The 26,055-nt window shown below is 43.3% G+C and overlaps 1 protein-coding gene across 1 annotated transcript; it reads left to right on the top strand.

Annotated features, from left to right (window-relative positions):
* The first annotated feature begins 1,116 nt into the window (after positions 1-1,116).
* Positions 1,117-26,021, top strand: GALM (galactose mutarotase). The gene is made up of 7 exons (XM_061625596.1): positions 1,117-1,486; positions 10,818-10,972; positions 18,437-18,643; positions 21,129-21,210; positions 22,785-22,926; positions 24,770-24,944; positions 25,666-26,021. The coding sequence occupies exons 1-7, from the start codon at positions 1,297-1,299 to the stop codon at positions 25,741-25,743; spliced, it is 1,029 nt and encodes a 342-aa protein (XP_061481580.1). The 5' UTR covers positions 1,117-1,296; the 3' UTR covers positions 25,744-26,021.
* Positions 26,022-26,055: the final 34 nt, after the last annotated feature.

Below are 26,055 nucleotides of genomic sequence, written 5' to 3'. Positions count from 1 at the left end.
TGGAAATTTCAAACAAGAACAGAGGATGCAAATGTAGCTAACTTTAAGTTTAATAATTCTAATTAAATGGTCATGCTCATAAACAAACACATTGTTTTTACTATGCTGTCATATAGCCTAAGTAAACATTGATGGAGGGTGATGGATCTCACCTCTAATGTCCTACCCCATGCTTTCAAACCCTCCCCCTAGTTTCAGTTCCCAGGAAAAACAGCTGCTCTTGCATATGTACACTAGGCCAGTGGTTCCCAAACTTTTTTCCCCCCCAGGGACCACTTGAAAATTGCTGATGGTCTTAGCAGACCAGTTAATTATTTTTCCTGCCTGTTGTAGCAATTGTAATGTGCTCTGCGAGATGCTGTATGATTTTTAATTGTATTTTTGCTTCTTTTATCTCTTACATTGTATTTTATAGTATTACAATTTGTATTCCATAGAATTCAAATTATAATACAATATAAAAAATAAAATATGCAATAAAATACAATTAAATTTTAATTTAATGTGGGCATGCCGGGGACCACCTGAGTGAAGCTGGTGGATGACTAGTGGTCCACAGACCAGTTTGGAAACCCTGAAACTAGACTTCAGTGTGTAAGAGGCTCTCAAAGCAACAAGTTGGAGCGTGCAATTCTACCGGAATATTGCAATACAATGCGCAAACTCTCGTCTCTATACTTTGTTTTATATCTAAGCTTACATCCTGTGAGTTGCAGAGAGTCGTAAATCAATTGCTGCTAGGAAAAGGCTGCAGTTACTAAGGAGTAAACCCCACTGACTGCAGTGGCCTTTGCTTCCGAGTCCGAGTAAACATAATAGGATCGGCTTCAAATTATATATTTTGCAAATGCTTTGATTGGCGTCTCTGATGCGTGCACACTTACTCGGAAGAAACTCCCACTGACCTAAGTAGAGCTGACTTTCGAGTAAACATAGAGGGGCTTGGACTGCACTACTATCCTTAATGCATGTTCACTCGGAAATAGGTCCCACTGGATTCAATGTAGGTTTGCTCGCAAGTAAGTGTGCACACTTTACGCGGAACCAGCCCCATTTTGTTCACAAAGCTTCCTTGCGAGAAAAGAAGCCAACACTTGGACAAACTGTGAGGCAGGTTTCAGCAACGCCGCTCCCCTCCCACATCAGCTGATCGGGCGCGTGTCATGTGACCCTGACTGTTGCCCGGATCCTCGCGTCCAAAGTTCTATTTCACATGGTTCCTCGGATTCTTCTCTCTGTGTCTGTTTCGGAATCTCTTCCTTTGCAAACAAGCGTGGGGGTTTGCGAGGAGAAGCAATGACAGAAGTGAAGAGAAAGAACTTCGGGGAATGGCCCCTTGGCGGAGGGACTGTGGAAAAATTCCTGCTTAAATCAGACACAGTGAAAGTGGAAATTATATCCTTAGGCTGCATAATCACCGCCTTGGAGACGAAAAGCAAGGAGGGGAAGTTCTCAGATATTGTTCTGGGCTTTGACCATTTGGAAGGTGGGTTTAAATTAACAGTTTTAAAAAGCATATTCCACGGAGGAAGCGCCGTGACATTTCAACGCGATCTCTAATTTTTGGAAAAAGTCATGCAAGTTGGGTGGGGGGTCGCTTTATATGCAGCGGCGCACCCCGGTGGGAAAGCCATCAAGCGTAAACCCGGAAATTATGTTCAGCACCATAATTTTGCTATAGGACATAATAAAATCAGCAAAGCTTTTCACGCACCTAATCACAAATCTAAGTATCCTTACCTGCAGAAAAGTTCCTTTGGAAGTAGTGAAACGTGAAAGGCTGATCTTGTGTACGTTAACTCGGAAGTGCCAGTGAGTTCAATGGAGTTTACCTTGCATCGGATTTTGCTTTAAGGGTTTGTTGTTGTTGTTTCTATGTCTTTAAATGGATTAGGATTTATGGCGACCTATGAATCTTTTGGATATATTCATAGGGCTTTTATGGTAAGAGGTATTCATAGGTGGTTTATCATTGCCTTTCTCAGCCTATCGCACCCATTGTTCCCAGGAGGTCTCCCATACAAGTACTAACCAGGCCTGACACTGGTTAGATTCCAAGATCGGGCGTGTTCAGGGCAGAGCTTGGAAGATTACTTTAAAAAAGTAATTAATTACAGTTACAATTACATGGCCCACAAAAGTAGTAATTACTGTTACAATTACAACTGCTCTGAAAGTAACCGATTTCTTTTTCTCAAAAGTAATCACTACAATTACATTTCAGTTACTTTAAAAAAATGCCTACAAGGTGCTGGCCTTGGCTGCTGCACATCTAAGTAGCCTATAACAATATTAAAAATAAACACACACATACAGAGGTAGTAGAGCAATTCTTTTTATCCTTAAGATAGCAATGGTGGTCTCTCCACTGGTAAGGGAGGTGCAGAGGCCACTACTCAGATCTCTGCACATCAAACCAAGTGCACCCCCCCCCAGCCAGCAAGCATAATCTCTCTCACTTAACCACCTCCCGTATCCTGCCCTGCCACCAACTAAGGGACACCCACCCAAGCAAACATTTTCCCCTGAGATGCAAAAAAGTGAAAATACTGCAAATGCAGCATAGTAGCCAGAGAGTGTGGTGGAGGCCACTTTGTGTGTCATGTGCGTGTACGCACACGTCATCTTTCATCTTTGCTGTCTTCTCCTTTATTCATGTTCTTGCTCTCCAGCTCCTTATTCCCTCCACGCCATTCTTCACCACCACCATCCATTTTTTTAAACAATTGTTTTCTCCACTCCACCCTATCTCACTCTCCACCTCCTCTCTTGTCACCCCCTACCCACCCACAGAGCATGAGGGAAGAGCAACGCTGCACAGAAGCCCAGTTTGAGGCACATGATTTTCATCCACAAATCAGAGGAGCAGAAGACTTCCCCTGCTTCCCCCCGCCCAAAGTAATGTCCAAAAGAAATGCTGGAAACATTACAATTACTCCACAAAAGTAATAAAATTACCCTATTACAATCAAAATGTAAAGGAATTAAGAACATAAGAAGAGCCTGCTGGATCAGGCCAGTGGCCCATCTAGTCCAGCATCCTGTTCTCACAGTGGCCAACCAGGTGCCTGGGGGAAGCCCGCAAGCAGGACCCGAGTGCAAGAACACTCTCCCCTCCTGAGGCTTCCGGCAACTGGTTTTCAGAAGCATGCTGCCTCTGACTAGAGTGGCACAGCACAGCCATCACGGCTAGTAGCCATTGATAGCCCGGTCCTCCATGAATTTGTCTAATCTTCTTTTAAAGCCATCCAAGCTGGTGGCCATTACCGCATCTTGTGGGAGCAAATTCCATAGTTTAACTATGCGCTGAGTAAAGAAGTACTTCCTTTTGTCTGTCCTGAATCTTCCAATATTCAGCTTCTTTGAATGTCCACGAGTTCTAGTATTATGAGAGAGGGAGAAGAACTTTTCTCTATCCACTTTCTCAATGCCATGCATAATTTTATACACTTCTATCATGTCTCCTCTGACCCGCCTTTTCTCTAAACTAAAAAGCCCCAAATGCTGCAACCTTTCCTCGTAAGGGAGTCGCTCCATCCCCTTGATCATTCTGGTTGCCCTCTTCTGAACCTTTTCCAACTCTATAATATCCATTTTGAGATGAGGCGACCAGAACTGTACACAGTATTCCAAATGCGGCCGCACCATAGATTTATACAACGGCATTATGATATCGGCTGTTTTATTTTCAATACCTTTCCTAATTATCGCTAGCATGGAATTTGCCTTTTTCACAGCTGCCGCACACTGGGTCGACATTTTCATCATGCTGTCGGCTACAACCCCGAGGTCTCTCTCCTGGTCGGTCACCGCCAGTTCAGACCCCATGAGCGTATATGTGAAATTAAGATTTTTTGCTCCAATATGCATAATTTTACACTTGTTTATATTGAATTGCATTTGCCATTTTTCCACCCATTCACTCAGTTTGGAGAGATCTTTTTGGAGCTCTTCGCAATCCCTTTTTGTTTTAACAACCCTGAACAATTTAGTGTCGTCAGCAAACTTGGCCACTTCACTGCTCACTCCTAATTCTAGGTCATTAATGAAAAAGTTGAAAAGTACAGGTCCCAATACCGATCCTTGAGAGACTCCACTTTCTACAGCCCTCCATTGGGAGAACTGTCCATTTATTCCTACTCTCTGCTTTCTGCTTCTTAACCAATTCCTTATCCACAAGAGGACCTCTCCTCTTATTCCATGACTGCTAAGCTTCCTCAGAAGTGTTTGGTGAGGTACCTTGTCAAATGCTTTTTGAAAGTCTAAGTACACTATGTCCACTGGATCACCTCTATCTATATGCTTGTTGACACTCTCAAAGAATTCTAATAGGTTACTGAGACAGGACTTTCCCTTGCAGAAGCCATGCTGGCTCTGCTTCAGCAAGGCTTGTTCTTCTATGTGCTTAGTTAATCTAGCTTTAATAATACTTTCTACCAGTTTTCCAGGGACAGAAGTTAAGCTAACTGGCCTGTAATTTCCGGGATCCCCTCTGGATCCACTCGTTCCTCAAAAAAGTAATGAATTAGAAGTAATTCGCTACTTGTAACGAATTACTTTCAAGCTCTGGTTCAGGGTAGTATGGCCATAGCTGCTTTAAGGGTTAAGAATACACATATCTGTCTGACCCCTTTTGAAATGCACGTTTGTAAGGGGGGGAGGTCTGAGAGCAGAGCAGAGAAGCAGGAGGGGAAGGGGGCCGGAAGCAAGAGCACCATGTTTACAGCTAAATAAATATGCAAAATCTCTTCCAGCGTGGTCAAAGTGCATAAATTACAGGCATATTTAATTTTTAATCCAATATGGATTATTATATTTAAAGTTTCAGCCTACTTTTCACAAACAGGAAGATGTGGAAAACTTGTGTCTAGACTGTACCACTTCAGGTTGCCGCTCGCATGACTGAATGCTGGTCCGTATATAAACAAATAAATCCATGCACCTAGTAAACTAGAAGGCATGCAGCAGTGATTTAGCATAGCATTCTTCCTGCAATGCTAGCTTTCTTTGTGGAGGGAAATGTTTGGATGGAGCATTCAATAACGTGAGCCATCTCCCAGACACGGTTTAAAGTGGTAAAGCCCAGTCAGAGGTTTACTACCAGTCCTGTCCCCACTGAAATAATTCCCCCTGCTAGCCCCAGCTCCCAACAATTGTACATTTATCTCCAAAATATCTGCAAAGGGCTGCTCATGTGTGTACAACTGTATGTGGCCCTTTGAAGATGTTCTGTTGAACATGTAGGTGATGAGGTGGGACCAATGAGGTGTGCACTACTGAGAGGAGGGCCAGTACTCATGATCCCATTTCTCCTTTGTACATTTATTTTTTGTGTTCTGGGGAATGTGTGAAGAGGACTCTGCTGCATGAACCAACATTTAGGTTGGCAGATACGCTGAACAGGGCTTTTTCGGTAGTGGCCCCTAAGTATGGAATTTGATTCTCTTTGAGATCAGGCAAGCCTCATCTTCATTCATTTTAAACAGGCCTTACCGACTTACTTTTTCATAATGGCCTTTGAGGGCTAATTAAGACTTGTAAATTACACGTTATCTTTTAGAGCTAGATAGGTTAGCTTTCTTTTAATGTATGGTATGCTGGTCTGTGCACTTTAGATGGAAATGGATATTTTCAGTGTTTAATCATTTTATACTTGGATTTGTATTCTATATGGTTGTACGCTTCTTTGGGAAACATCCTTGCCTAAACTATGATATAAAAGTCTTATGAAATAAATCAAGGGGGGAAAGTGAAGAAAGGGGAGAGTGAAGGTAGTTCAGGTGCTTCCTTCATTCCTGCTGCGTTGAACAGCAGAAGGTCAGTGCTGGTGTTTCAAAACATTCTAGCTGCCTACTGGAATCTCCCGGTAAGCTCCGCACTCTTGAGCGATGGAGTAAACGAGAAGCTTGTGCAAGCACAAAACACCCCAGCCCCCCAAAATGGTGTGTGCTTTTAAGCCTGAGGTAGGCCCCATAGAGCCTCTGTAGCAACATTTCCCACAGGAACTTTGGAAGCTGCCTTAAACTGAGTCAGACCGTTGGTCTATCTAGCTCAGTATTGTCTACACTGACTGGCAGCAGCTCTCCAGGATTTCAGTCAGGGATCTCTCCCACTCCTACCTGGAGATGCTGGGGGTTGAACCAGGAATCTCCTGCATGACATGCACAGCAGATATTCGACCACTGAGCTATGGGCTTTCCCCAGTGTTGGTGGTTATAACAGTGGATCAGCTTCAGTTGTCTAGGTCTAGGGTGCTAGACACCAGCTTTCTGTTAAATTTGGTGTTTTTTCTTTTAGCACTTTTTAAATGAGTGGGCCTGTGGTATATTTGTTCGTTGCTTTACTGACACAGAGGACAACATTGTTACCTGTGGTCGAATTCTTACTTCCCCTTGACTTCTCCTTTCCCATAAGGCTTTCTTTGTACACAGAATTGAGTTTCAGAGATCATTATCCCTGGGTTATTATTCTGAAGAATTTTGTTCAGAAATTGTTGCAGCCCATTTCATAAGTGCACATACTGTCATAGAGCAAAGCCACTTGCAATGCAACTTTGGGGAGGCAAGTCAGTGCCAGTTACCCAAACCCTAGGGTAGAGACGCACTTACGGTTCTATTGGCTTCAGTGCGTCTCCAGCATTGTTTTCTGAAGCTGGAGACACACAATGCTAGTAAAAAAACTCCACCCCCTTTTACTGCAAAACCTCAGAAGTTGCAGCTCGAGCACGATTTTCCTTGAAGTCAGTCACACAGACTTCAGAACTGATTGGCCATCAACCCCGTTGCCATTCCAGGTGTGTCCAATGAAAATGCTTTGCTGTAGGCTCAGGCAGACATAGCGTTGGTCCAACACTTTGCTATGGGTGGTCCTAATCAGCAGTGGGGAAGGGTGATGCGTCTAGCCGTGGGCAGAGTCATTTCAAAATGCAGCCAGAGAAAATGGCCTGGATGCTCTTGAAGCAACTAGTGTGTCTGCAGCCCTACTCTTGGGAACAGAGGCAGAGGACAAAATGGCGCACCCTTCCATTCCATGTGCATAAGCCATCTGAACGGACAGTTGACTCTCCCATCAACACTGGTGGCGGAAGAGCATCCTCCACTACACCTGAGAAGTTATGGGGTGCAGGGTAGGCAATGTGGCATGCATACCTCTGTCTTGAGAGCTTCTGGGTCTAAAAACAGAAGCCCGTGGCTCTGCACATAGCTGCTCTGTGTGGTAAGCTGGCACATCTAGAATTTGGAGCATTTCCCTAGCCAGTAAAGCAAGGGAAATGGACCTTTCCCAGCTTGACGTCCACCTTCCCTCATGAATAACCATCCAGGGGGCGTCGTGTGCCAGTGGTGGGCGGGCCCAAAAAGTAAAAATGGGTGGGGCAACAGATATGATTCTTACCTTCATACCAGGAGGCTAAATTCCAGCCACATAAAAGTCAGAGTTTCTACACCCACACATCTCTCCATCCTCCACCCCAGCAAGCAAGAAACAAAGATAATCTCATCCCTTATATAACCAGTTGATCACAGCACTCTGCTGGTGAGGGCCTCCTGTAGGTACCACTTTATTAGGAGGTCCATTCTGCACAATATAGGAATCAAGCCTTTAGTGTGGTGGCACCCACCATTTGGCATTCCCTCCCCTTAAATATGAGACATGCATCATCTCTGTTGTCTTTTTGGCACCCAATGAAGATCTTTCTCTGCCTACAAGCCTTTTAAGTTGAGATCTTTCCCAGTCTGCATCTGCATTGCAATTGTTTTTAGATGTTTGAATTGTTATCGCTTGTGTGTTTGTTGCCCTGGGCTCCTTTGGGAGAAAGGGTGGGATATACTTTTAATAATAAATAAAATAAATAAATTACTACAGCTCAAGGACACATTCTAGACAAGCAAGGACTGGGAAGAGCAGGCCCAGCGAGAGGTGTGGCGGTGGCCTGGATATTAGGAGCATGGCCTGAGGCAGAGCATAACCTGAGGAGAGTTCTGAGGGTCATATAGAGAGGCCAGAGTTCCTGCTGCCCTGAGCCTGAAGTTTGCCATCTCTGCAGCAAAGGGTTCCCATGTATTGGAGCAATGCTTCCCACCAAAGCTAACTATTGGTTTTCCGTAACAGGAAGGGCTTCCTGTTCCACCTAGGACTTTGCCCTGGATGACAATAGGATTTACTGTCTCTTGTTCCTAGCTCTGACTCTGACTCCCAGCTCCTACGCAATGGTTCCCATCAGTTCTACTCTATCTGTCTGGTAACGATTAGGAGAGGTAAGGTTCCATGAGATAACTTGTGTGAAGTAGGGTGACCACAGCAAACCTCTCTCACTTATCCCAACCTTCCTTTCCAGGGTTGTCATGAGGATAAAAACATCTGACCTCTCTGATTTCCTTGGAGGAAGGGCCAAAGGTAACAATCAGACTATACACATCCACACTATACATTTAAAGCACCATGAAACAATTTTAAACAGCCATGGCTTCCCCCAAAGAATCCTGGGAACTGTAGTTTGTGAAGTGTGCTGGAGTTGTTAGGAGACCCCTATTCTCCTCACTGAGCTTCAGTTCTCAGTGTTCTCTGGGAAGAGGGATTGATTGTTAAAGCACTCTGATAATTGTATCTCTGTGAGGGGAATAGCGGGTCTCCTAACAACTCTCAGTGTCCATAACAGACTAGTTCCCAGGATTCTTTAGGTGAAATCATGATTGTTAAAGTGGTGTCATAGAGCTTTAAATGTATTGTGCAGATGTCCCCTTAGTTTCTCTTCAACATCTGATTGTCCCTTAAGCTTGTAAAAAAATAACAGGTTGAAGTGAATGCAGGGATCAGAGTAACTTATTGTGTAATAAACAAGTTCCCAGACATGAAATAATAAAACCAATCTGTAAGTAGACTTCCATGAAGAGAAGTAGAAACATCACAGTGGAGAAGAGTAAGAATGTCTGTCAGCTGTCCATTTCTCAAAATTGTAACCCCCCACACTCCCGCTCAGCTTCTGGTAGTGTGGTTACCAATCACCATTTTTCATGTTTTTCCTCAGAGATCAGATCATCTCAGAGCTGAGTGCCTCTATTGTTGCATAAGCTCCAACTAGCTGCTGTTGAATGCCTTAGACGTTAAGCCTTTGGGAAGCTGGATACTGAACTAACGCTGATTACCTTTCCTCCAGCAATCCCTTCTTTTGTAGCAGCTTCATTTTCCATTGCAGAAGAGAAGTGGTTTTCTTCTGTCACAATGACTGTACACAACTGAGACCAATTGGCTCATTTGACCAAGAGGCAATCCAACTGAGATCAGATTAGAACATTTCAGCCTGAATTTAGTGCTTGAACGGACTGATTGCTGTTCTGGAGATCATCCAAGAACAGTTATTTATAATTAGTACGCAAAAGGCCATTTTTCAGAGAGAAGGTTCTCGATCAAATGTCTTGCACCTGCACAATACTTTTTAACAGTGACATCAACCTTGCATTAAGGTTTATTTTTTGTTTCTTTGTTTACATTTCACCCAGCTTTCCAGTATTGTCTCACAAAATGATAAAGCGCAATCTCAGAGCTGTTCAAAATACAGTGTAAAAATAATACCTATTGTTATTATTTTGTTTTTGCCCCACCCTTTCTCCAAGGAGCCCAAGGTGGTGTACATAGCTCTCTCCCTATCCTTCCAATCTTCACGATAAGCCCTTTTTTTGTAAGTTAGGCTGAGAGATAGTGAGTGACTGACCAAGATCATCCTGTGGGATGGCAGGGAATTGGACCTGGGGCTGATGGAAACTGGAGCCCAATAATATCAGGGTGGGGTGGGGGAACAGATAGATTGGCAGCCTTTCTCTAACACTACACCACACTGTCACAGAATACACATAAGAAAGTAAGAAGAGCCAAGCTGGATCAAACCAAAGGCCCATCTAGGCCAGGATCCTGTTCTCTAAGTGGACAACCAGATGCCTATGGGAAGCCTGCAAGGTTGGTCAAGAAACTGTAGCTGGTGTAAAATACAGTGGCGTGACTGCTCAGTGGAGCAGGGTATCGCCAGCATGTTACCCTGTTGCTGACAGAATTGCACTAGCTGTCCATTAACTACTGGGCCAAGTTCAAGGTGCTGGTTTTGGAGTACAAAGCCCTATACAGCTTGGGACAAGGATACCTGAAAGATCGTCTTGCCCCTTATATACCCAGTTGATCACTGCACTCTGCAAGTGAGGACCTCCTGCAGATACCATCTTATCAGGAGGTCCGTTCCACACAACATAGGAAGTGGACCTTTAGTGTGGCGGCACCTACACTTTGGAATTCCTTCCCCTTAAATATTAGATAGGTACCATCGCTGTTATATTTTCGGCCCCTGCTAAAGGCTTTCCTCTTCCAACAAGCCTTTTAAGTAGAGACCTTATCCTATTCTATGTCTGTGCTGGAATTGCTTTTTAAGATGGTTTTTCAAGCTGTTTTCTTTTAAATATTTTTAAAAGATGCTTTGTTTTAATATATTTTTAAAGATGCTTTGTTTTAATATATTTTTAAAGATGCTTTGTTTTAATATGTTTTAAAATCTTTTGTTTTTAAGATGTTTTTGAGTGTTTTTGATTGCTGCCCTGGGCTCCTTTGGGAAGAAGGGCAGGATATAAATTTAATGAATAAAAAAATTAGCAGGACCTGAGTGTGATAGCACTTTCTCCACTAATTTCCAGCAACCAGTATTCAGTGGCATACTGCCTCTAACAATGTAAACTTAACCATCATGGCTAGACAGCCTTATGGGCTTCCAATTCTAATTAATTTTAATGGAGATGGGAGAAGCTGTAAATCTAAATACCCCATTTTTAATTGGCTAGGGTACATCAGCAAACACCCCTATTTTGGAGCTGTTGTTGGACGGGTTGCTAATAGAATTGCCAAAGGAAAGTTTGCGGTGGAAGGAGTGGCGTATCAGTTGGCCATCAACAACGGACCCAACAGTTTGCATGGAGGAATAAAAGGCTTTGACAAGGTAAATCTGATGGTGTTCAAATGGACAAAGATGTCAGTGTTTATTGTGAGTGCATGGTGCCACACTTAAGCACGATAAAAAAGCACGATAAGAGCTCTGCTGGATACAATCAAACACCCAGAGCCAGTATCCAGCATTCTGTTCTCATAGTGGCCAACCAGATACTTCTGGAAAGCTCAGACGCGTGTGCACAACTTCTCAGTGCACTTTCAATTCTTTTCTTTCTTCCCCTGAAGCCTGGCTTGTAGTGAAGCCAGGGTGTGAAGGAAGATTCCTACTGAAAGCAGGGCTTGCAGTCAGCACTGAGTTTCAATTTAGCACTGACTGCAAGCCCCTCTTTTAGCGGTGATCACCTGCACTCGCAAACTCCACGTTAGGAACCCCCAGGGCTTGCAGTCGGTGCCAATCTGCTGATCAGTAGTCACTGCAAGGCTTGTTTTTTTGTAAGGGGCTGCTGTCTGAGTGAGGCTTGCATTTGATGCCAAATTTAAAAGATGGTGAATGCAAACCCTGCTTGCTAAGGAACAATATGGAGCACACATTAAGGCTCCCAGTTGTTCCTTTGCTGCTGCATCTTTGCCTGCCCCACACCTGATGTCTTGTAACAGGTGGACGTGGCTTGGGAAAAAGGCCTTGGTGGCCAAATTGGGACCCTTCCTGGGCCAGAGATTCCCTTGCTTGTCCTAATGCTATTGCACCAGTGGAAGCATCTGCTAACAAAGTTGGAAGGGAGGGGATTTTTGCCAATTTCTCCTCCCCTCAGCACTCCCTGGAAATCTGTTCTGGAGGGTACCCTATTGGGACTGCAGAAGAAAGTGGAAACTGGCAAAAATTGTTTTATTCATTTATATTCCACCTTTTCCCCAAAATTTGGACTCAAGGTGAATTACAAAAATTAAAATAAATACAGATAAAACTTAAACTATCTGTAGAATTAAAACCATTGAAATGTATCCATTAAAAAAGCCAGATACGTAGAATAGCACACTATTAAAAGCCCTTGCAGTCAGTTCCCAAAAGCCTGTCAGAATATAAAAGTTTTCACCTGCTGGTGGAAGGACATCAAGAAGGGAGTCAGTCTAACCTTCCTAAGAAGGGAGTTCCAGAGCCTTGGGGCAGCCACCAAGAAGGCCCTCTCCTGTGTTTTATTTTATTTATTTATTATTTTATTTATAACCCGCCCTTCCCAGTAGGAGCCCAGGGCGGCAAACAAAAGTACTAAAAACACTTTAAAATAAAGCATATTTAAAAACATTTTTTAAAAAAAGCTTTAAAAACATATCTTTTTAAAAAAAAGGTTTAAAAACTTATTAAAAAGCCATTCCAATACGCAGACTGGGATAAGGTCTCAACGTAAAAGGCTTGTTGAAAGAGGAAGGTCTTCAATAGGCACTGAAAAGATAACAGAGATGGCGCCTGTCTAATATTTAAGGGGAGGGAATTCCAAAGGGTCTGCTTCCTGTGTTGTGTGGAACGGACCTCCTGATAAGATGGTATCTGCAGGAGTCCCTCACTTGCAGAGTGCAGTGATCTGGTGGGTGTTCCTACCAGATGTGCCTGTGAGGATGGCGGACCAAGAGACAGGCTTACCCCAAAGATCTTGGAGCTTGAACAGACTCATATGGGAAGAAATTCACCTCTGTTAGCAAACATTTTTCACTTATTCAAAAGTCCTTTGTGCTTGCACAAGGGAACCAATTGGACTCAAGCCTTAATATTTCTTCCATGTCTAATTAGAAATGTGTAGGCAGCTTTCAATAAAACAAGGCAGATAATACAATCATCCAAATAAACATGATCTAAAAGATTGCCATATCTAAAGGTTTGTTGTTATGGACTGCCTTCAAGTCGATCCCCACTTATGGCAACCCTATGAATAGGGTGTTCATGGTACGCGGTATTCAGAGGGGGTTTACCATTGCCTCCCTCTGAGGCTGAGAGGCAGCGACTGGCCCAAGGTCACCCAGTGAGCTTCATGGCTGTGTGGGGAATCCTGGTCTCCCAGGTTGTAGTCCAATACTCTAACCACTACACCACACTGGCTCTCTATATCTAAAAGTACAGAATATAAAAACCCATATTCAGTGCTTATTTAAATGTGTACCTAAATAAAAAGATGTTCCCCTATGTACAAAATGTCTACAGGATAGATTTAGGTGGGTTTCTATAGATAAAAGGTTCCACGTGAATGGAGCCACCAAAGAAAAGACCCTGGTCTGACTTCCCATAAGACCCACTTCCTGGAAAGGGAAGAATCTGAGAAAGGATCCTCCTTTCCTGATGTTAAAAGGCTGCTGGGATCATAACCAGAGTGGGAGAAAGAGGCACTCCCAAAGATATTGCAAAGCCTGGCAATCTAAAGCACGTTTTAGTGCTGTAATGGGGAAGCTGTGGCCCTCCAGATGTGGTTGGACTCCATCTCCCATCAGCCCCAGCCAGCATGGCCAATGGTCACACATGACAGGAACAATAGTCCAATAATATCTGGAGGTCCACAAGTTCTTTATCCCTGTTTAAGTGTTCTAGCAGGGTGAGTGTTGAGAATAGCCATAACGTCCCATTAGAAATACATGTACAGAGAAGTAATTTATTTATTATTATACAGCCACGAGACTGGCTGTATACTATAGTCAGCGGGGATTTTTCACATTCCGCAATGTTAAATGGATAATATCCCCCCATGCCATTCTGAGACTTCCCATAAGCTCATTTCAAAACAAAACCTTACAAAACTTACAGTTCTGAACTCAGAAACGCTTGCTTAACAACCCTGTCAATTTTCATGGCGATACACAAAACAGTCAGAATCGAGAGTTCAAAGTCTAAAAAGAGAGAGAAACACTCAGAGCCCTTTTGGACTTTTTTCTGCGAGTTCTCATAATCTGTTGAAATTCATTAAAAATCAGCCATGTTCACAGAGTACGTGTAATCCTAATACTGACCTTGCCCTTGTTCTCCCAGGCATTTTAACATTTTAATATCCAGAGCTTGGAAAAGTTACTTTTTTGAACTACAATTCCCATCAGCCCCAGCCAGCATGGCCACTGGACTGGGCTGATGGGAGTTGTAGTTCAAAAAAGTAACTTTTCCAAGCTCTGTTAATATCTATTTTTAACACCTAGATCTATCACTCACAATCTTAATTTTAGTAATTTTAACATTAACATCTTAAACAGCTTAATATTTTAACTGATTTAATACGTTTTTGTACTTAACATTTTAGGATTGTGTCTGTCGTGCCCATGTGTTTAACTATGTTTAGTTATTTTGTTATATTGTTTCAATGTGTTTGATATATGTTTTTAATTGTATACTGGATGTTTTTATGCTGTAAACCGCCCAGAGAGCTTCGGCTATTGGGCGGTATAGAAATATAATAAATAAATAAATAAATAAATATACTCTGACCCTCATCTACTGCAGTTTAAAAGTAAAAAAAATGCCTGGTTGATTTTTAATTAATATAAGAAATTTTGGCTGGAAGCCTATTATAACGCGGGGGATGCTCAGTAAGGACCAACTGTCAGTGTTCTAAAAGCCTCACAGCTGCTGGGCTTGGCTAATCAGAGGGCCACACCCACACCAGACTTGATTTCACTTGAGACAGTCATGGCTTCCCCCAAAGAATCCTGGGAAGTGTAGTTTGTGAAGGGTGCCGAGAGGAGACTTCTATTCCCCTAAGAGAATGGTTTAACAGTCAGCCACTCTGATTAAAGGTCTGTGAGAGAAACAGGGCGTCTCCTAGCAACTCTCAGCACCCTTCACTAACTACACTTCCCAGGATTCTTTGAGAGAAGCCATGATTGGCTTTGAGCCATGGCTTTGAGAGAAGCCATGATAAATTGTGTTAAATTGTTTTTAAAAGATGTGTTTTTAAATTTGTATATTTGTTTTTAATGTTTTTAGTTATTGTAAACCGCCCAGAGAGCTTCGGCTATGGGGCGGTATATAAATACACTAAATAAATAGATAAATAAATAATGATTGTCCAAAGTGTAATAGAGGCCTGGTGTGGATGTGGCCAGGGACAGCTTTGTTTTACATTTGGGTGGGAGGTAGGGTTGTCAGGTTCAGGGCCTGAGACTGATCCTGTATCTTTAGGAGAAGAGAAAGTCAGCCAAGTGCCAGTGTTCTTGCAACATTGTAATGGGAAAAACCACAAGGTAGAATTGTCCCTTCCCCCTGCCCAACTGTGAAAGATACAGAAGACGTCTTGGTTGGCAGGCCCAGCCTGGTCAGTTTTACCTATCCTAATCATGATTGCATAGGAGTATATCCAATTCAACTCAATAATCATACAAATGATCAGACCTGCCTTTTCCCTCCTTCCCCTTTCCTCTCCCTTTCTCCTCCCCTCCCCTCTTCCTTCTTCCACCTTCCCTGCCCACTCCAGCCCTCCGTCCCTCCCCCCCCAGTCAGTTTTATCTATCCTAAGCATGATTGCACGGGAGTAAATCCCACTGAACTCAATAAACATGCAAACGACCACATCTGTCCTTCTCCCCTCCCCCTCCTGCCTGCTCCCATCCCAGTCCTCCTCTCTGCCTTTCCACGCCTCCCTCCTCCCCCTCCTCCCTTCCTCATCCCCTGTGGTCAGTTTCACCTATCTAAGCATGATTGCCTGGTGTGTGTGTGTGTAAATCCCACTTAACTGAATAAACATGCAAATGATCAATCCATTCTCAGCAAACTTGCACAGGATCCCATTTCTTACCTCCCAGATTAAAAAGCAGGGAAATTCACTAATAGGCAAAAAACCTTGCGGTTTAAGAATGTACCTATAGCCCACAGATATTTCTACCAAACTTTAAAAAGCAGGGAAATTGGGCAGCTATAGTGAATGCACCAGGGGAGCAGGAGACCTGCACTCCTCTCTGAGATATTGTACTGCCCTACAAAGTTGTCAAAATGCAAACACAATTTGGGTTGGTCTTTCACAGTCCAATTCTTCCAAGCTACACAGCAAGTGGATTGGACTGTGAAAGACCAACCCAAATTGTGTTTGCATTTTGACAACTTTGTAGGGCAGTACAATATCTCAGAGAGGAGTGCAGGTCTCCTGCTCCCCTGGTGCATTCACTATAGCTGCCCAATTTCCCTGCTTTTTAAAGTTTGGTAGAAATATCTGTGGGCTATAGGTACATTCTTAAACCGCAAGGGTTTTTTTGCCTATTAGTGATTATTTATTATATTACCTTTATACCCCACCTTTCTTTTCATGATAGAAACCCAAGGTGGTTTACATATGGTTCCCAATCACTGAACAGACCTGACCCTGCTTAGCTTCGGCAGAGTGCTGACCATAGCTTGGGACCAACATGCGAGTTTCTCTGTTGGACTAATCTGAGGCTGGGTGTATTGTCTGTCTTCTGTAACAGTCTCAATTAGCTTCATTGGACAGGAAACTGTTTTGATGAAGGACCAAGCTTTGAGCTGAGCTTTGTGGCAAGCAAATTTGTGGAGAGGATATGTTTCTAAATTGAGTGATGGTTTTAGCTTTTAATAGAACTGTAGCTGGCTCAAGTGACTCTCGGCACAATTTGTTTCTATGTATACGGACTACAATGTGGTCAGCATCTGATCATATCTCTTGTATTTGCTGTTGATCAGGAACAAGTTTTGCTGCCTCCTTAAGATTTGGGTGGGCCACATGATTATCTTTGCTTGCCTTATTAATTCCAGTTCTAGTCAAAGCTTCCTTATCTTTCAAAATGGATGGCATATTATTAATTTGTACAATTCATTCCCCAGTTAAAAAAATACAACTAAGGAAAATACATTATGCTGGGTCAGATCAATCATCCATCTCGCTCAGTATTGTCTATGCTGACTGGCAGCGGCTCTCCAGGTTTTCAGAAAGGAGTCCTTCCCCAGTCCTACCTGGAGATGCTGGGGATTGAACCTGGGACATGTGTGTGTGTATGGTGTATATTTTACATTAGTGGAAGAGTTGCTTCCCTTTTCCTTAGGGTAGGAGAAGGCGCGCTACAGTAACCACCTGAAATTCTCAAAGGTGCCTTTGCAGGAGGTCAGAAGTGCTCCAGACGGGAAGGATTGTCATGGGTTTAAGTGCAGCCCCTTTTTTGTCACAGGCGTTCCATCTGCATTATTGTCTTTGGGCTGTTGGGAATGGGTATCTCCCAGTATCTTGACAACAATAATTTCTAATCCAAACCTTTCAAAATCATGGTTCACAACAGACGCTGTTGGAGATCACTGATTCATAGGGTCGCCATAAGTCGCAGTCGACTTGAAGGCACATAACAACAACAAACACTGTTCTTGTTGACTGCTCCCATTAAGCTTCTGTTTTCCCACTCTTTTCTTAGGAAAATGTTCACACCTTCTGCTTGTTCACATGTAATGCCAAATTATCATTTTGTGCTGAGAAAAAACCTTATTCCCTTGTTGCTTGTGTAATAATCATAGCAGTTATTATTGGAGTTTGGTATAAATGAATAGTCTGGGAAGACTGGTGGCTGAAAGAATAAAGAAGTGTAAGAACATAAGAACATAAGAAGAGCCTGCTGGATCAGGCCAGTGGCCCATCTAGTCCAGCATCCTGTTCTCACAGTGGCCAACCAGGTGCCTGGGGGAAGCCCGCAAGCAGGACCCGAGTGCAAGAACACTCTCCCCTCCTGAGGCTTCCGGCAACTGGTTTTCAGAAGCATGCTGCCTCTGACTAGGGTGGCAGAGCACAGCCATCATGGCTAGTAGCCATTGATAGCCCTGTCCTCCATGAATTTGTCTAATCTTCTTTTAAAGCCATCCAAGCTGGTGGCCATTACTGCACCTTGTGGGAGCAAATTCCATAGTTTAACTATACGCTGAGTAAAGAAGTACTTCCTTTTGTCTGTCCTGAATCTTCCAACATTCAGCTTCTTTGAATGTCCACGAGTTCTAGTATTATGAGAGAGGGAGAAGAACTTTTCTCTACCCACTTTCTCAATGTGTAAGTGTAAGGTTTATTACTATTGGGAAATAAAGTCATTCTGAGTTCAGACATGCTTGTGGGCATTATGGAGTCATGAGGTTAACGCTCACACACTACACTAAGAAGAAAGTGGACGGAAGTGAAGCTTGAGAAAACCAATCTGCATATCAACAAGTGTCTACTAAAGAAGGAATCAGTGAGTGAAGAATAAGTTGGCTTTTTGCCTGTCACCTCCCACTGGTTCAGGTTACTTGTTACAAGCATTGGTGCTTTACTCCCAACAGTTACTGTATAAGAGGAAGTCTGACTGGAGCTTGCATTTGCTTCAGGGTTCCATGAACCTGTGTTAGAGTTCTTCATCAGGTTGAAACTGTTAGATGATTTCATAGAGCACTGTATGTTTTTAGTCCTCATTGTTGCAGAGAAAAGCTGCATGCATTTTGGCACACATGTTCATGTAGGTACATCAGTCTAGTGGCTGGACTATAGCCAATGAGATTTTTGTAATTATTAATGAAATTATATTGCAGGCTATCTGGGACCCTGAAGTGCTGCCAGATGGTGTACGATTTTTCAGAGCAAGTCCAGATGGTGAAGAGGGATATCCTGGTGAGCTGAAAGTGTGGGTGACATATACTCTCAAGGATAGCGAGCTAACAATCAGTTACAGAGCTCAAAGCAACAAGACCACACCAGTCAATCTGACAAACCATGCATACTTCAACCTTGGAGGCCAGGTAAGAGAGCTCCTTTTGGCTCTTCCAGTCTATAATGTCCTGTAGAACAGGGATGGGGAACCTGTGTTTCTCCAGGTGACTCTGGACTACAACTCCCATCATCCCTGACTGTTGGCCATGCTGGCTGGGGCTGATGAAGTCCAACAACGTCTGCAGGGCCATAGGTCCCGCACTTCTGCTGCAAAAGTGTCATTTATTTCAGCAAGTGGCAGTGACAAAAACCAAACTTTTATTTTTAGTTTTTGCATCAATTGCTAAATTCCTTGTCCATAGCATAATAGTTTCTCTTCTCGCCTCCTATAATCTCTTCTGCCCAAGTTGATTGTACTTCTGTAAATAAAGGAATGTGGAGCGAGGCTTCAATCTACTGAACTTGAATGGTGGGGAGGAACATTTGGAAGAAGGCACTCCACAACTTCACTTTTTGAAAAAAAATTTTTTTAATTTAAGACCATTTCTATACTGCTTAATCTATATAAACAAAAATCTCTAAGCAGCGTACAACAATTAAAAACACACAATTGCAAACAGACAATAAAACAGCAGTAAAAATGCAACAGAGCGTTGTAATACGCAAAAAGACGGGGTCCAGCTCAATGATCAGAGCAAGCCTGGGGGAAAAGATACATCTTCCAAAGACATCTGAAGCAGGTAACTGATGGTTCTTCCTATATGGTAGTTGGAACAGCATTCCAAATAAATGAACTTACACAAAGCCCAGACCATTTAAGCTTTAAAAGGATTATATGGCTTCTTGCATTGAATCAGAAGTAAATGCTCTTTGTTCGACTCATTCTCGGTAATAAGGCCTCTGAATTCTGCAGTAGATGAAGCTTGTCTGCAAGGGCAGCCCCATGTATGATACAATAATCCAGTGGGGACATTTCCAGTACATGGATAAGGAAGGCAAGTTCTATATCAGAGAGGACATCCTTTATACAGAGCTCCTCTTGAGGGGGTTTACTTGAATTCCTTAGAACACTGAAAGAAGAGGGGATTGTGGGGTCATGACAGCCTGTCCCCCAAAGGCCACATCCTCCGTGGCCAAGTGGCCTTACGTGCACACTGATTTCTGTGCATAGAGGTTCTCCATGTGAGGGGGTTCCTAGTCCAGTCAGGATTCTCCTTTGTGTGTAGGAGCTATATGCACATTAATGTGTAGGCCCCTGCACACAGCTACTGTGCTCACAGCCAGGTGTGTCTGTGGATGTGAACATGTTTGCGACGGGTTGGGGATATACAGCAGAGCCCTGCAAGCCTCTTGCACATTGATTGAGAGTTCACATCTAGGTTATTCTATGTTGGTCTAGGAGGTATGATTTTTCTCTTTAGGTGTGCAAGGCTCTGGTTTCAGTTTCCAAAGTTTCCAGAGAAGCTTGCACTCGAGAACAACAGGGGACACACCATTAGAATCTATGCTGGTGGTAAAGAACAGGAGAGCCATCACTTTCATACCTTTCTTGGGAGTCTGGGTGTCTGGTGTTAGAAAAAGAACAAGTGGGACCTGCAACAAATAAACAGACAACCTGTTTATTCAGCATTCATCTGGATTTGTTTTCACAAAGCTTATGCGGTGGTTAGACTATGTCCAGTCTTCACTGAACGTTCATTCTGATTTGTTTATGGGGTGGTTATATGACAATGAGCATATATATATGTGCATTGGATATAGCCCCATGCAGTGGAGGCTGGTCTATTAAGGTATGTAGGGCACTGTCCGGCCAACCTCAGCCAGCCCCCAGCCAGCCCCCACTGCATGCCTTCTTACTTACAACCAGTCCAGGGGGTGGCACTGCCTGCCAGCTTCTTCCACCTTAGTCTCATTGTTGCCCTTGTAGAATTCAAAAGAGAGGAACATGGAACAGTTTCAGAGGAGGGCAAGGATGATCAAGAGACTGGAAACAAAGCCCTATGAGGAGAGACTGAAAGAACTGGGCATGTTTAGCCGGGAGAAGAGAAGACTGAGGGGAGATATGATAGCACTCTTCAAGTACATGAAAGTTTGTCACATAGAGGAGGGCCAGGATCTCTTCTCGATCGTCCCAGAGTGCAGGACACGGAATAATGGGCTCAAGTTTCAGGAAGCCAGATTTCGACTGAACATCAGGAAAAACTTCCTAACTGTTAGAGTCACACGACACGAGAGGTAGTGGGCTCTCTGACACTGGAGGCATTCAAGAGGCAGCTGGACAGCCATCTGTCGGGAATGCTTTGATTTGGATTCCTGCATTGTGCAGGGGGTTGGACTTGATGGCCTTATAGGCCCCTTCCAACTCTACTATTCTATGATTCTGTGGGGACAAAACTAGAATCCGCAGGCTTGGCCTCTCATTGGCTCTGGCTCTACATATTTTTGGTCTGTTTGCTTTCTGCCCCACCAGTCCCAGAGGGCACCAGCCAGCACTGGCCCTGTGCTTAATATAAATGCAGTGTAAAATTCCATCTTTGTGTTCCTGCTATTACAGTCGTCTGTTTCATATTTCAGGGCTCAGCCAATATCTATGACCATGAATTTACTATACAGGCAGATTCTTACCTGCCAGTGGATGAAACCCAGATCCCCACAGGTTGGTTAATTTTAGATTAATGTTTTTGAAACTAGAGATGTGATCTAGTGAGCTACAGTAATACCTCGCATTAACGTACTCAATGGGACCAGAGCGAGTACGTAAACCGAAAATGTCCTTAAAGTGAAGCACTACCTTTTAAAACTTTTTTTACCTCTCCTTCATGTGGAGCCTCAAAGCCCCGTGCTAAAGCCTCTGCTGCTGCGCTGCCGCGCCTCCCAACTGATCGCGATCGCGCCTCCCAGCTGATTTGCGGTGGCGCAACCGCGTCTATTTCCACCCCCACGCGCTAAAGCCTCTGTTGCTGCGCTGCCACCTCCCAGCTGATCACGATCGTGCCTCCCAGCTGATTTGCGGTGGCGCAACCGCGTCTATTTCCACCCCCACGCGCTAAAGCCTCTGTTGCTGCGCTGCCACCTCCCAGCTGATCACGATCGTGCCTCCCAGCTGATTTGCGGTGGCGCAACCGCGTCTATTTCCACCCCCACGCGCTAAAGCCTCTGCTGCTGCGCTGCGTTTCTGGAGAAATACAGGCATATGGAGCATGTACGTTATAGTGAGGCGACGTTAAGCGGGGTATGCCTGTACTGTGGCCAGCTGTATAGAATTGGGCTCAGTGTAGGGTGTTAGTTCAAATTTGAAGTCAGGCAGGTTGCAATTCTAAAACTATAACAATATTGCCATAAAACCCCAGGATCACTTCTGCGAGTTATTAAAAAAACTATAGCAAGCCCTGCAAAGGTAACTTAGCACTTTAATGGCTAACAAATTGAATATGGTATAAGCTATTGGGAATTGTGTTACTTATGTCAACTCTATGCTGAGGTGTGGGGAGTGGACAGAGGTATACGTGCCACATGGCCTGACCTGTGTCCCCTGAGCCTGCTGCCCTCAGGTGCAGCAGAGGATGCTGCACCATTGCCAGGGTCACTCTGACTAATGGTAGGGCTGGCCTTGCTCAGTGATCAGAATGACTTGGAATGTTGTCTGCGGTGAAAAGAATCTAATGGACCCTGCCTTCATTCATGTGGACAGTGCTAGTGACATCAAGTGGAGTGCGGTTTTGAATGAAGATCTAAATAACTTTAGAAAGTGTATTTGGGATTGAAGCTGGAACTATACCTAACATGTGTGAAGCTGCATTTGTTGAGTCAGACCACTGTCCCATCTGTCCCAGGATTATCCACTCTGACAAGTGGATAATCTTTCCCAGCTCTAGAGCCTTTAATGTGTGGGCATGGGGAACCTGTGGCCCTCCAGATGTGATTGGACTCCAGCTCCCATTGGTCTTAGTGGTCTGCAATGATGGAAGTTGTAGCCCAACAGCATTGGGAGGGCCACAGATTCCCCATTCCCTTTTAAACTGGAAATACAAGGTGGCTATGTCCTTGAAGACTACCTGTAGTTTGGGAGTACTACATGAAATGGATCAGTGCATGGATTGTTGTTTGGTGGGCTCTTTGGAGGAACCACCTTTCCAAATGTCCATCTTGATTCCACCCACTTCACTTGAAGAACTACCATAATGAAACCTGCTACATATATGTAAACAGTTTCCTTTGCTTCTCTGTTAGGAGAAATTGCTTCAGTGCAGGATACATCTTTTGACCTCAGAAAGCCAGTGGAGTTTGGAAAACACCTGAAGAAGTTTCAGCTCAGTGGGTTTGACCACAACTTTTGTTTGACACAGACAAAAGATACATGCTTCTGTGCAAGGTACACATTTGGGTTGATACCTTCATTTTCTATGTATGGTAGCCATGAAGCCCACTATGACAGCATATTGACCAAGCCATTTTGTTTCATCCTCTTCCTTCTCATCTGATTTATTTAAAAGTATATATACACTGCTGTTCATAAAATATTATCATAGAGGTTTACATTTTTAAAACAATGAAAAGATTTACACAACACTAAAACCCTAACCCCGCAAAAAAAAAAAGAAATTACCATAAAACAAGGAATAATCAATTTCAATTTCCAGAAGCCAACTGGAATAATTTTGGGGCTCAGCAGAAAGCAAGCACAGAGCTTGTATGGACCTCCCTTGGGAGTTCCTTAGCACCAGGGCTGCTACAGAAAAAGCCTTGCTTTTAGTGGAGATTTGGTGGGGTCTTCCTAGAGAATGTAATTTGGAGGAGAGCCTTACCGTTTTAATTATGGATCTTTTGTATTTGAATGTTTTAAAGGGGTTGTTTTATTATGTATTTTAATTGTGCATTTTTAATTATGAAAATTCATATTTTAATGCTTTTGTAATTACACTTGGTTTTTATCCTGTAAACTGCTTAGAAGCCTATTTTGGCATTAAGCAGTATGTAAATTAATAAATCATCATCATCATCACCACCACCACCGTCATCTCTTGAGTGCCATGGAGGCTTGTATGGGAGGAGGCGTTCGCTGAAATCATCAGGACTGAAACTGTTTCAGCTGTTGAAATGTGGTATCTATTGATAATTCCAGCTCAGCTGTATGGCTGCCATGTGGCTGTCACCGGAAGTAATGGCCTTGGGTCATCTCTTCCCCCCACTGTAGTAAAGCAAAGATAGGCAACTTGATGCTCTTGTGTTGCAAGTTTCTCTGCCCCATTTATTCATAAGGCAATGTCATCCTGCCCTAGTCCTCAAGCCTCCATGAAAAGCTGTTGCCACTTGTTGCGCGGCCTTCCAGAGTGTTCTCCAATCCAGTGTAGGGCCATAGCTTTGTCTAACAATTGATTCCACGCCACTTCATTCAAAATGATAGCCAAACTCCAAAGAATCCTGTGTGTATAGTTGAAGTGCACAGGAACATCCCCAACTTTTACATCCTGCTGCACCTCATTGCACTGGATTGGATGCCACTCTGGAAGGTGCCCCAATCTTTGGCCATAGCAGGAAGGCTAGTCCCACGACACTTCTAGTGCATATGGGACTAGTTTTGGCTCTCCTTTCAGAGGGCATCATGCAAATTAAACTTGTAGATGTAACTCTAGCTAAATAAATTACATTCCCTTGTGGAATTTCTAGACAAGGATTTAAAATAGGCAATGTGGAAGAATGTGCATCAATTATCTAATTTGTGCATCCATTCCTTCCTATCCCAGGAAGACTTGGGGAGAAGTGTTAGTATCAGCCGAAGTATATTCTTTTGAATTATGCTGTGGTTTTCACAGCTCTCTAGGGAATTTCACACGTGGAACTGTTGTTAAAGAGTGCTCTTAGTTAAGCTTGTATGCTGTAATAATACATTAAGTGCCTTGACCTGACTAACTGTTGCATGTGACTACAACTTTATTTGGGGCCATAAGTATTTTGTTGTCTGTTTGGCTCGCATGTGAAGCATTAAAGTATTTATGTAAAGAGGCAACTGCATCCTAGTATGTGACCAAGTGGCTTCCCTTGAAATTCAGAGGCCCTCCCTTGCACCCACATGCTCATGTTTTGCTGCATCTGTTAAGAGCTGGCTGTTGCCAAACATGACAATGGAATGCAGAGTTCCAAAGACCTTGTTTCTTTTCTTGAAGTCTAACTGCAGTCTCTTAGAAATTTAATTAACAGCTGCTATCTTTTTATAGAGTCTACCATCCCCCTAGTGGCAGAATGATAGAGGTTTACACAACTCAGCCTGGAATTCAATTTTACACTGGTAATTTCTTAGACAGCACGCTAAAGGGAAAAGGAGGCTGTGTGTACCCCAGACATTCTGGCTTCTGTCTTGAAACACAGAACTGGCCAGATGCAGTGAACAAGGTAATTATAAATTTTATGCGAGCACAGGGACACACACAGGCTGTATAAAACTGTCTTGGGGCACAGCTTCTATGGTTCCTTGCAAAGATGTCATGTTGAGGACGGTGAGAAAATGGGAGTGTTATGTGCAGATGTGCACATGCAAATGCAATGAAATCACATGGTGCAGCCATCCTGGCTTTGCCTCATTTCAGATCAGACAGCCCTTTCGAGATTTCTTTGTATGTATAGGTTGGTTCTAAGGAGTTTCAAACAGGTACGCTGATTGCAGCTTAAAGCACCTAAAATGCTTAATCCAAATGTGTAGCAATTTAAGCTTACTATGTGTGCAGAAAGCTAGAGGTGGGCTTTCTTCCAGCAGCTCATGTGGTATATAGTGCATAAGGTAGATCAGGTTTTTGCAGTACATTGACAAGTATTTGACTCCCAGTTGTAAAACAGCAACCTGTGGCCTTCTAAAAGTTATTGGACTCCCAACTCCCACCAATCCCAGCCCAGCATGGCCAATTGTGAGGGATGATGGGAGCTGCAGCCTAGCAGTGGCTGAAGGGCATTATCCTCCCCTCTGGTATTAATGAAACTCACTGGTGGAAAATAAGGTCCTCGTCACGTAGGCAAATCTGTATTATGTGTTCTAAATGCAAAAAATGGGATGTGGATAGTTTTTCTACCTCCTTTAAAAGTGTGCAACTATTGAGTTTTACTTTTTTTATACTTTCAGCCTCATTTCCCAGATACCCTGCTACACCCAGGAGAGGAATACAAGACCACAACTTGCTTCAAGTTTTCTGTAGCTTAAGTAAAGGCCTATAAGCAAGAAATTTTATAGCTATCTACAAAGCAGATTCCAAACTACTCATTTTACTATCAAATGTGTCTTGATTCTCTCATGATATGTACACTCATGCTAAGAACAAAGCTGGTCTTCATAGTCTATTTTAGGACACCATGCACAGCTTTTTAGATTACAGATGAATAACCTTATTCCGTTTTACCAATAGTCTTGTTATAAGCCATCTTGAGAGTTTACTGGTACATACGGTAGAAATGTAAGAAATAAATTAACATTTAAATTTGCTTATTGCTAAGGATGTTGAATTGTGCCCCTCCC

This window comes from Rhineura floridana, chromosome 4 (assembly GCF_030035675.1).
Source record: "Rhineura floridana isolate rRhiFlo1 chromosome 4, rRhiFlo1.hap2, whole genome shotgun sequence".
NCBI classification, from domain to species: domain Eukaryota; kingdom Metazoa; phylum Chordata; class Lepidosauria; order Squamata; family Rhineuridae; genus Rhineura; species Rhineura floridana.
Note: the sequence above shows the minus strand (reverse complement) of the source record. Positions and strands in the feature narration are given on the sequence as shown.

What these genes read in the sequence shown, in the direction of transcription:
- GALM (XM_061625596.1), top strand. Translation starts at nt 1,297, where the DNA reads ATGACAGAAGTGAAGAGAAAGAACTTCGGGGAATGGCCCCTTGGCGGA. An exon ending in ACTTCAACCTTGGAGGCCAG is followed by an intron (nt 18,644 to 21,128) that starts GTAAGAGAGCTC and finishes TTCATATTTCAG; the next exon opens with GGCTCAGCCAATATCTATGA. An exon ending in GATACATGCTTCTGTGCAAG is followed by an intron (nt 22,927 to 24,769) that starts GTACACATTTGG and finishes ATCTTTTTATAG; the next exon opens with AGTCTACCATCCCCCTAGTG.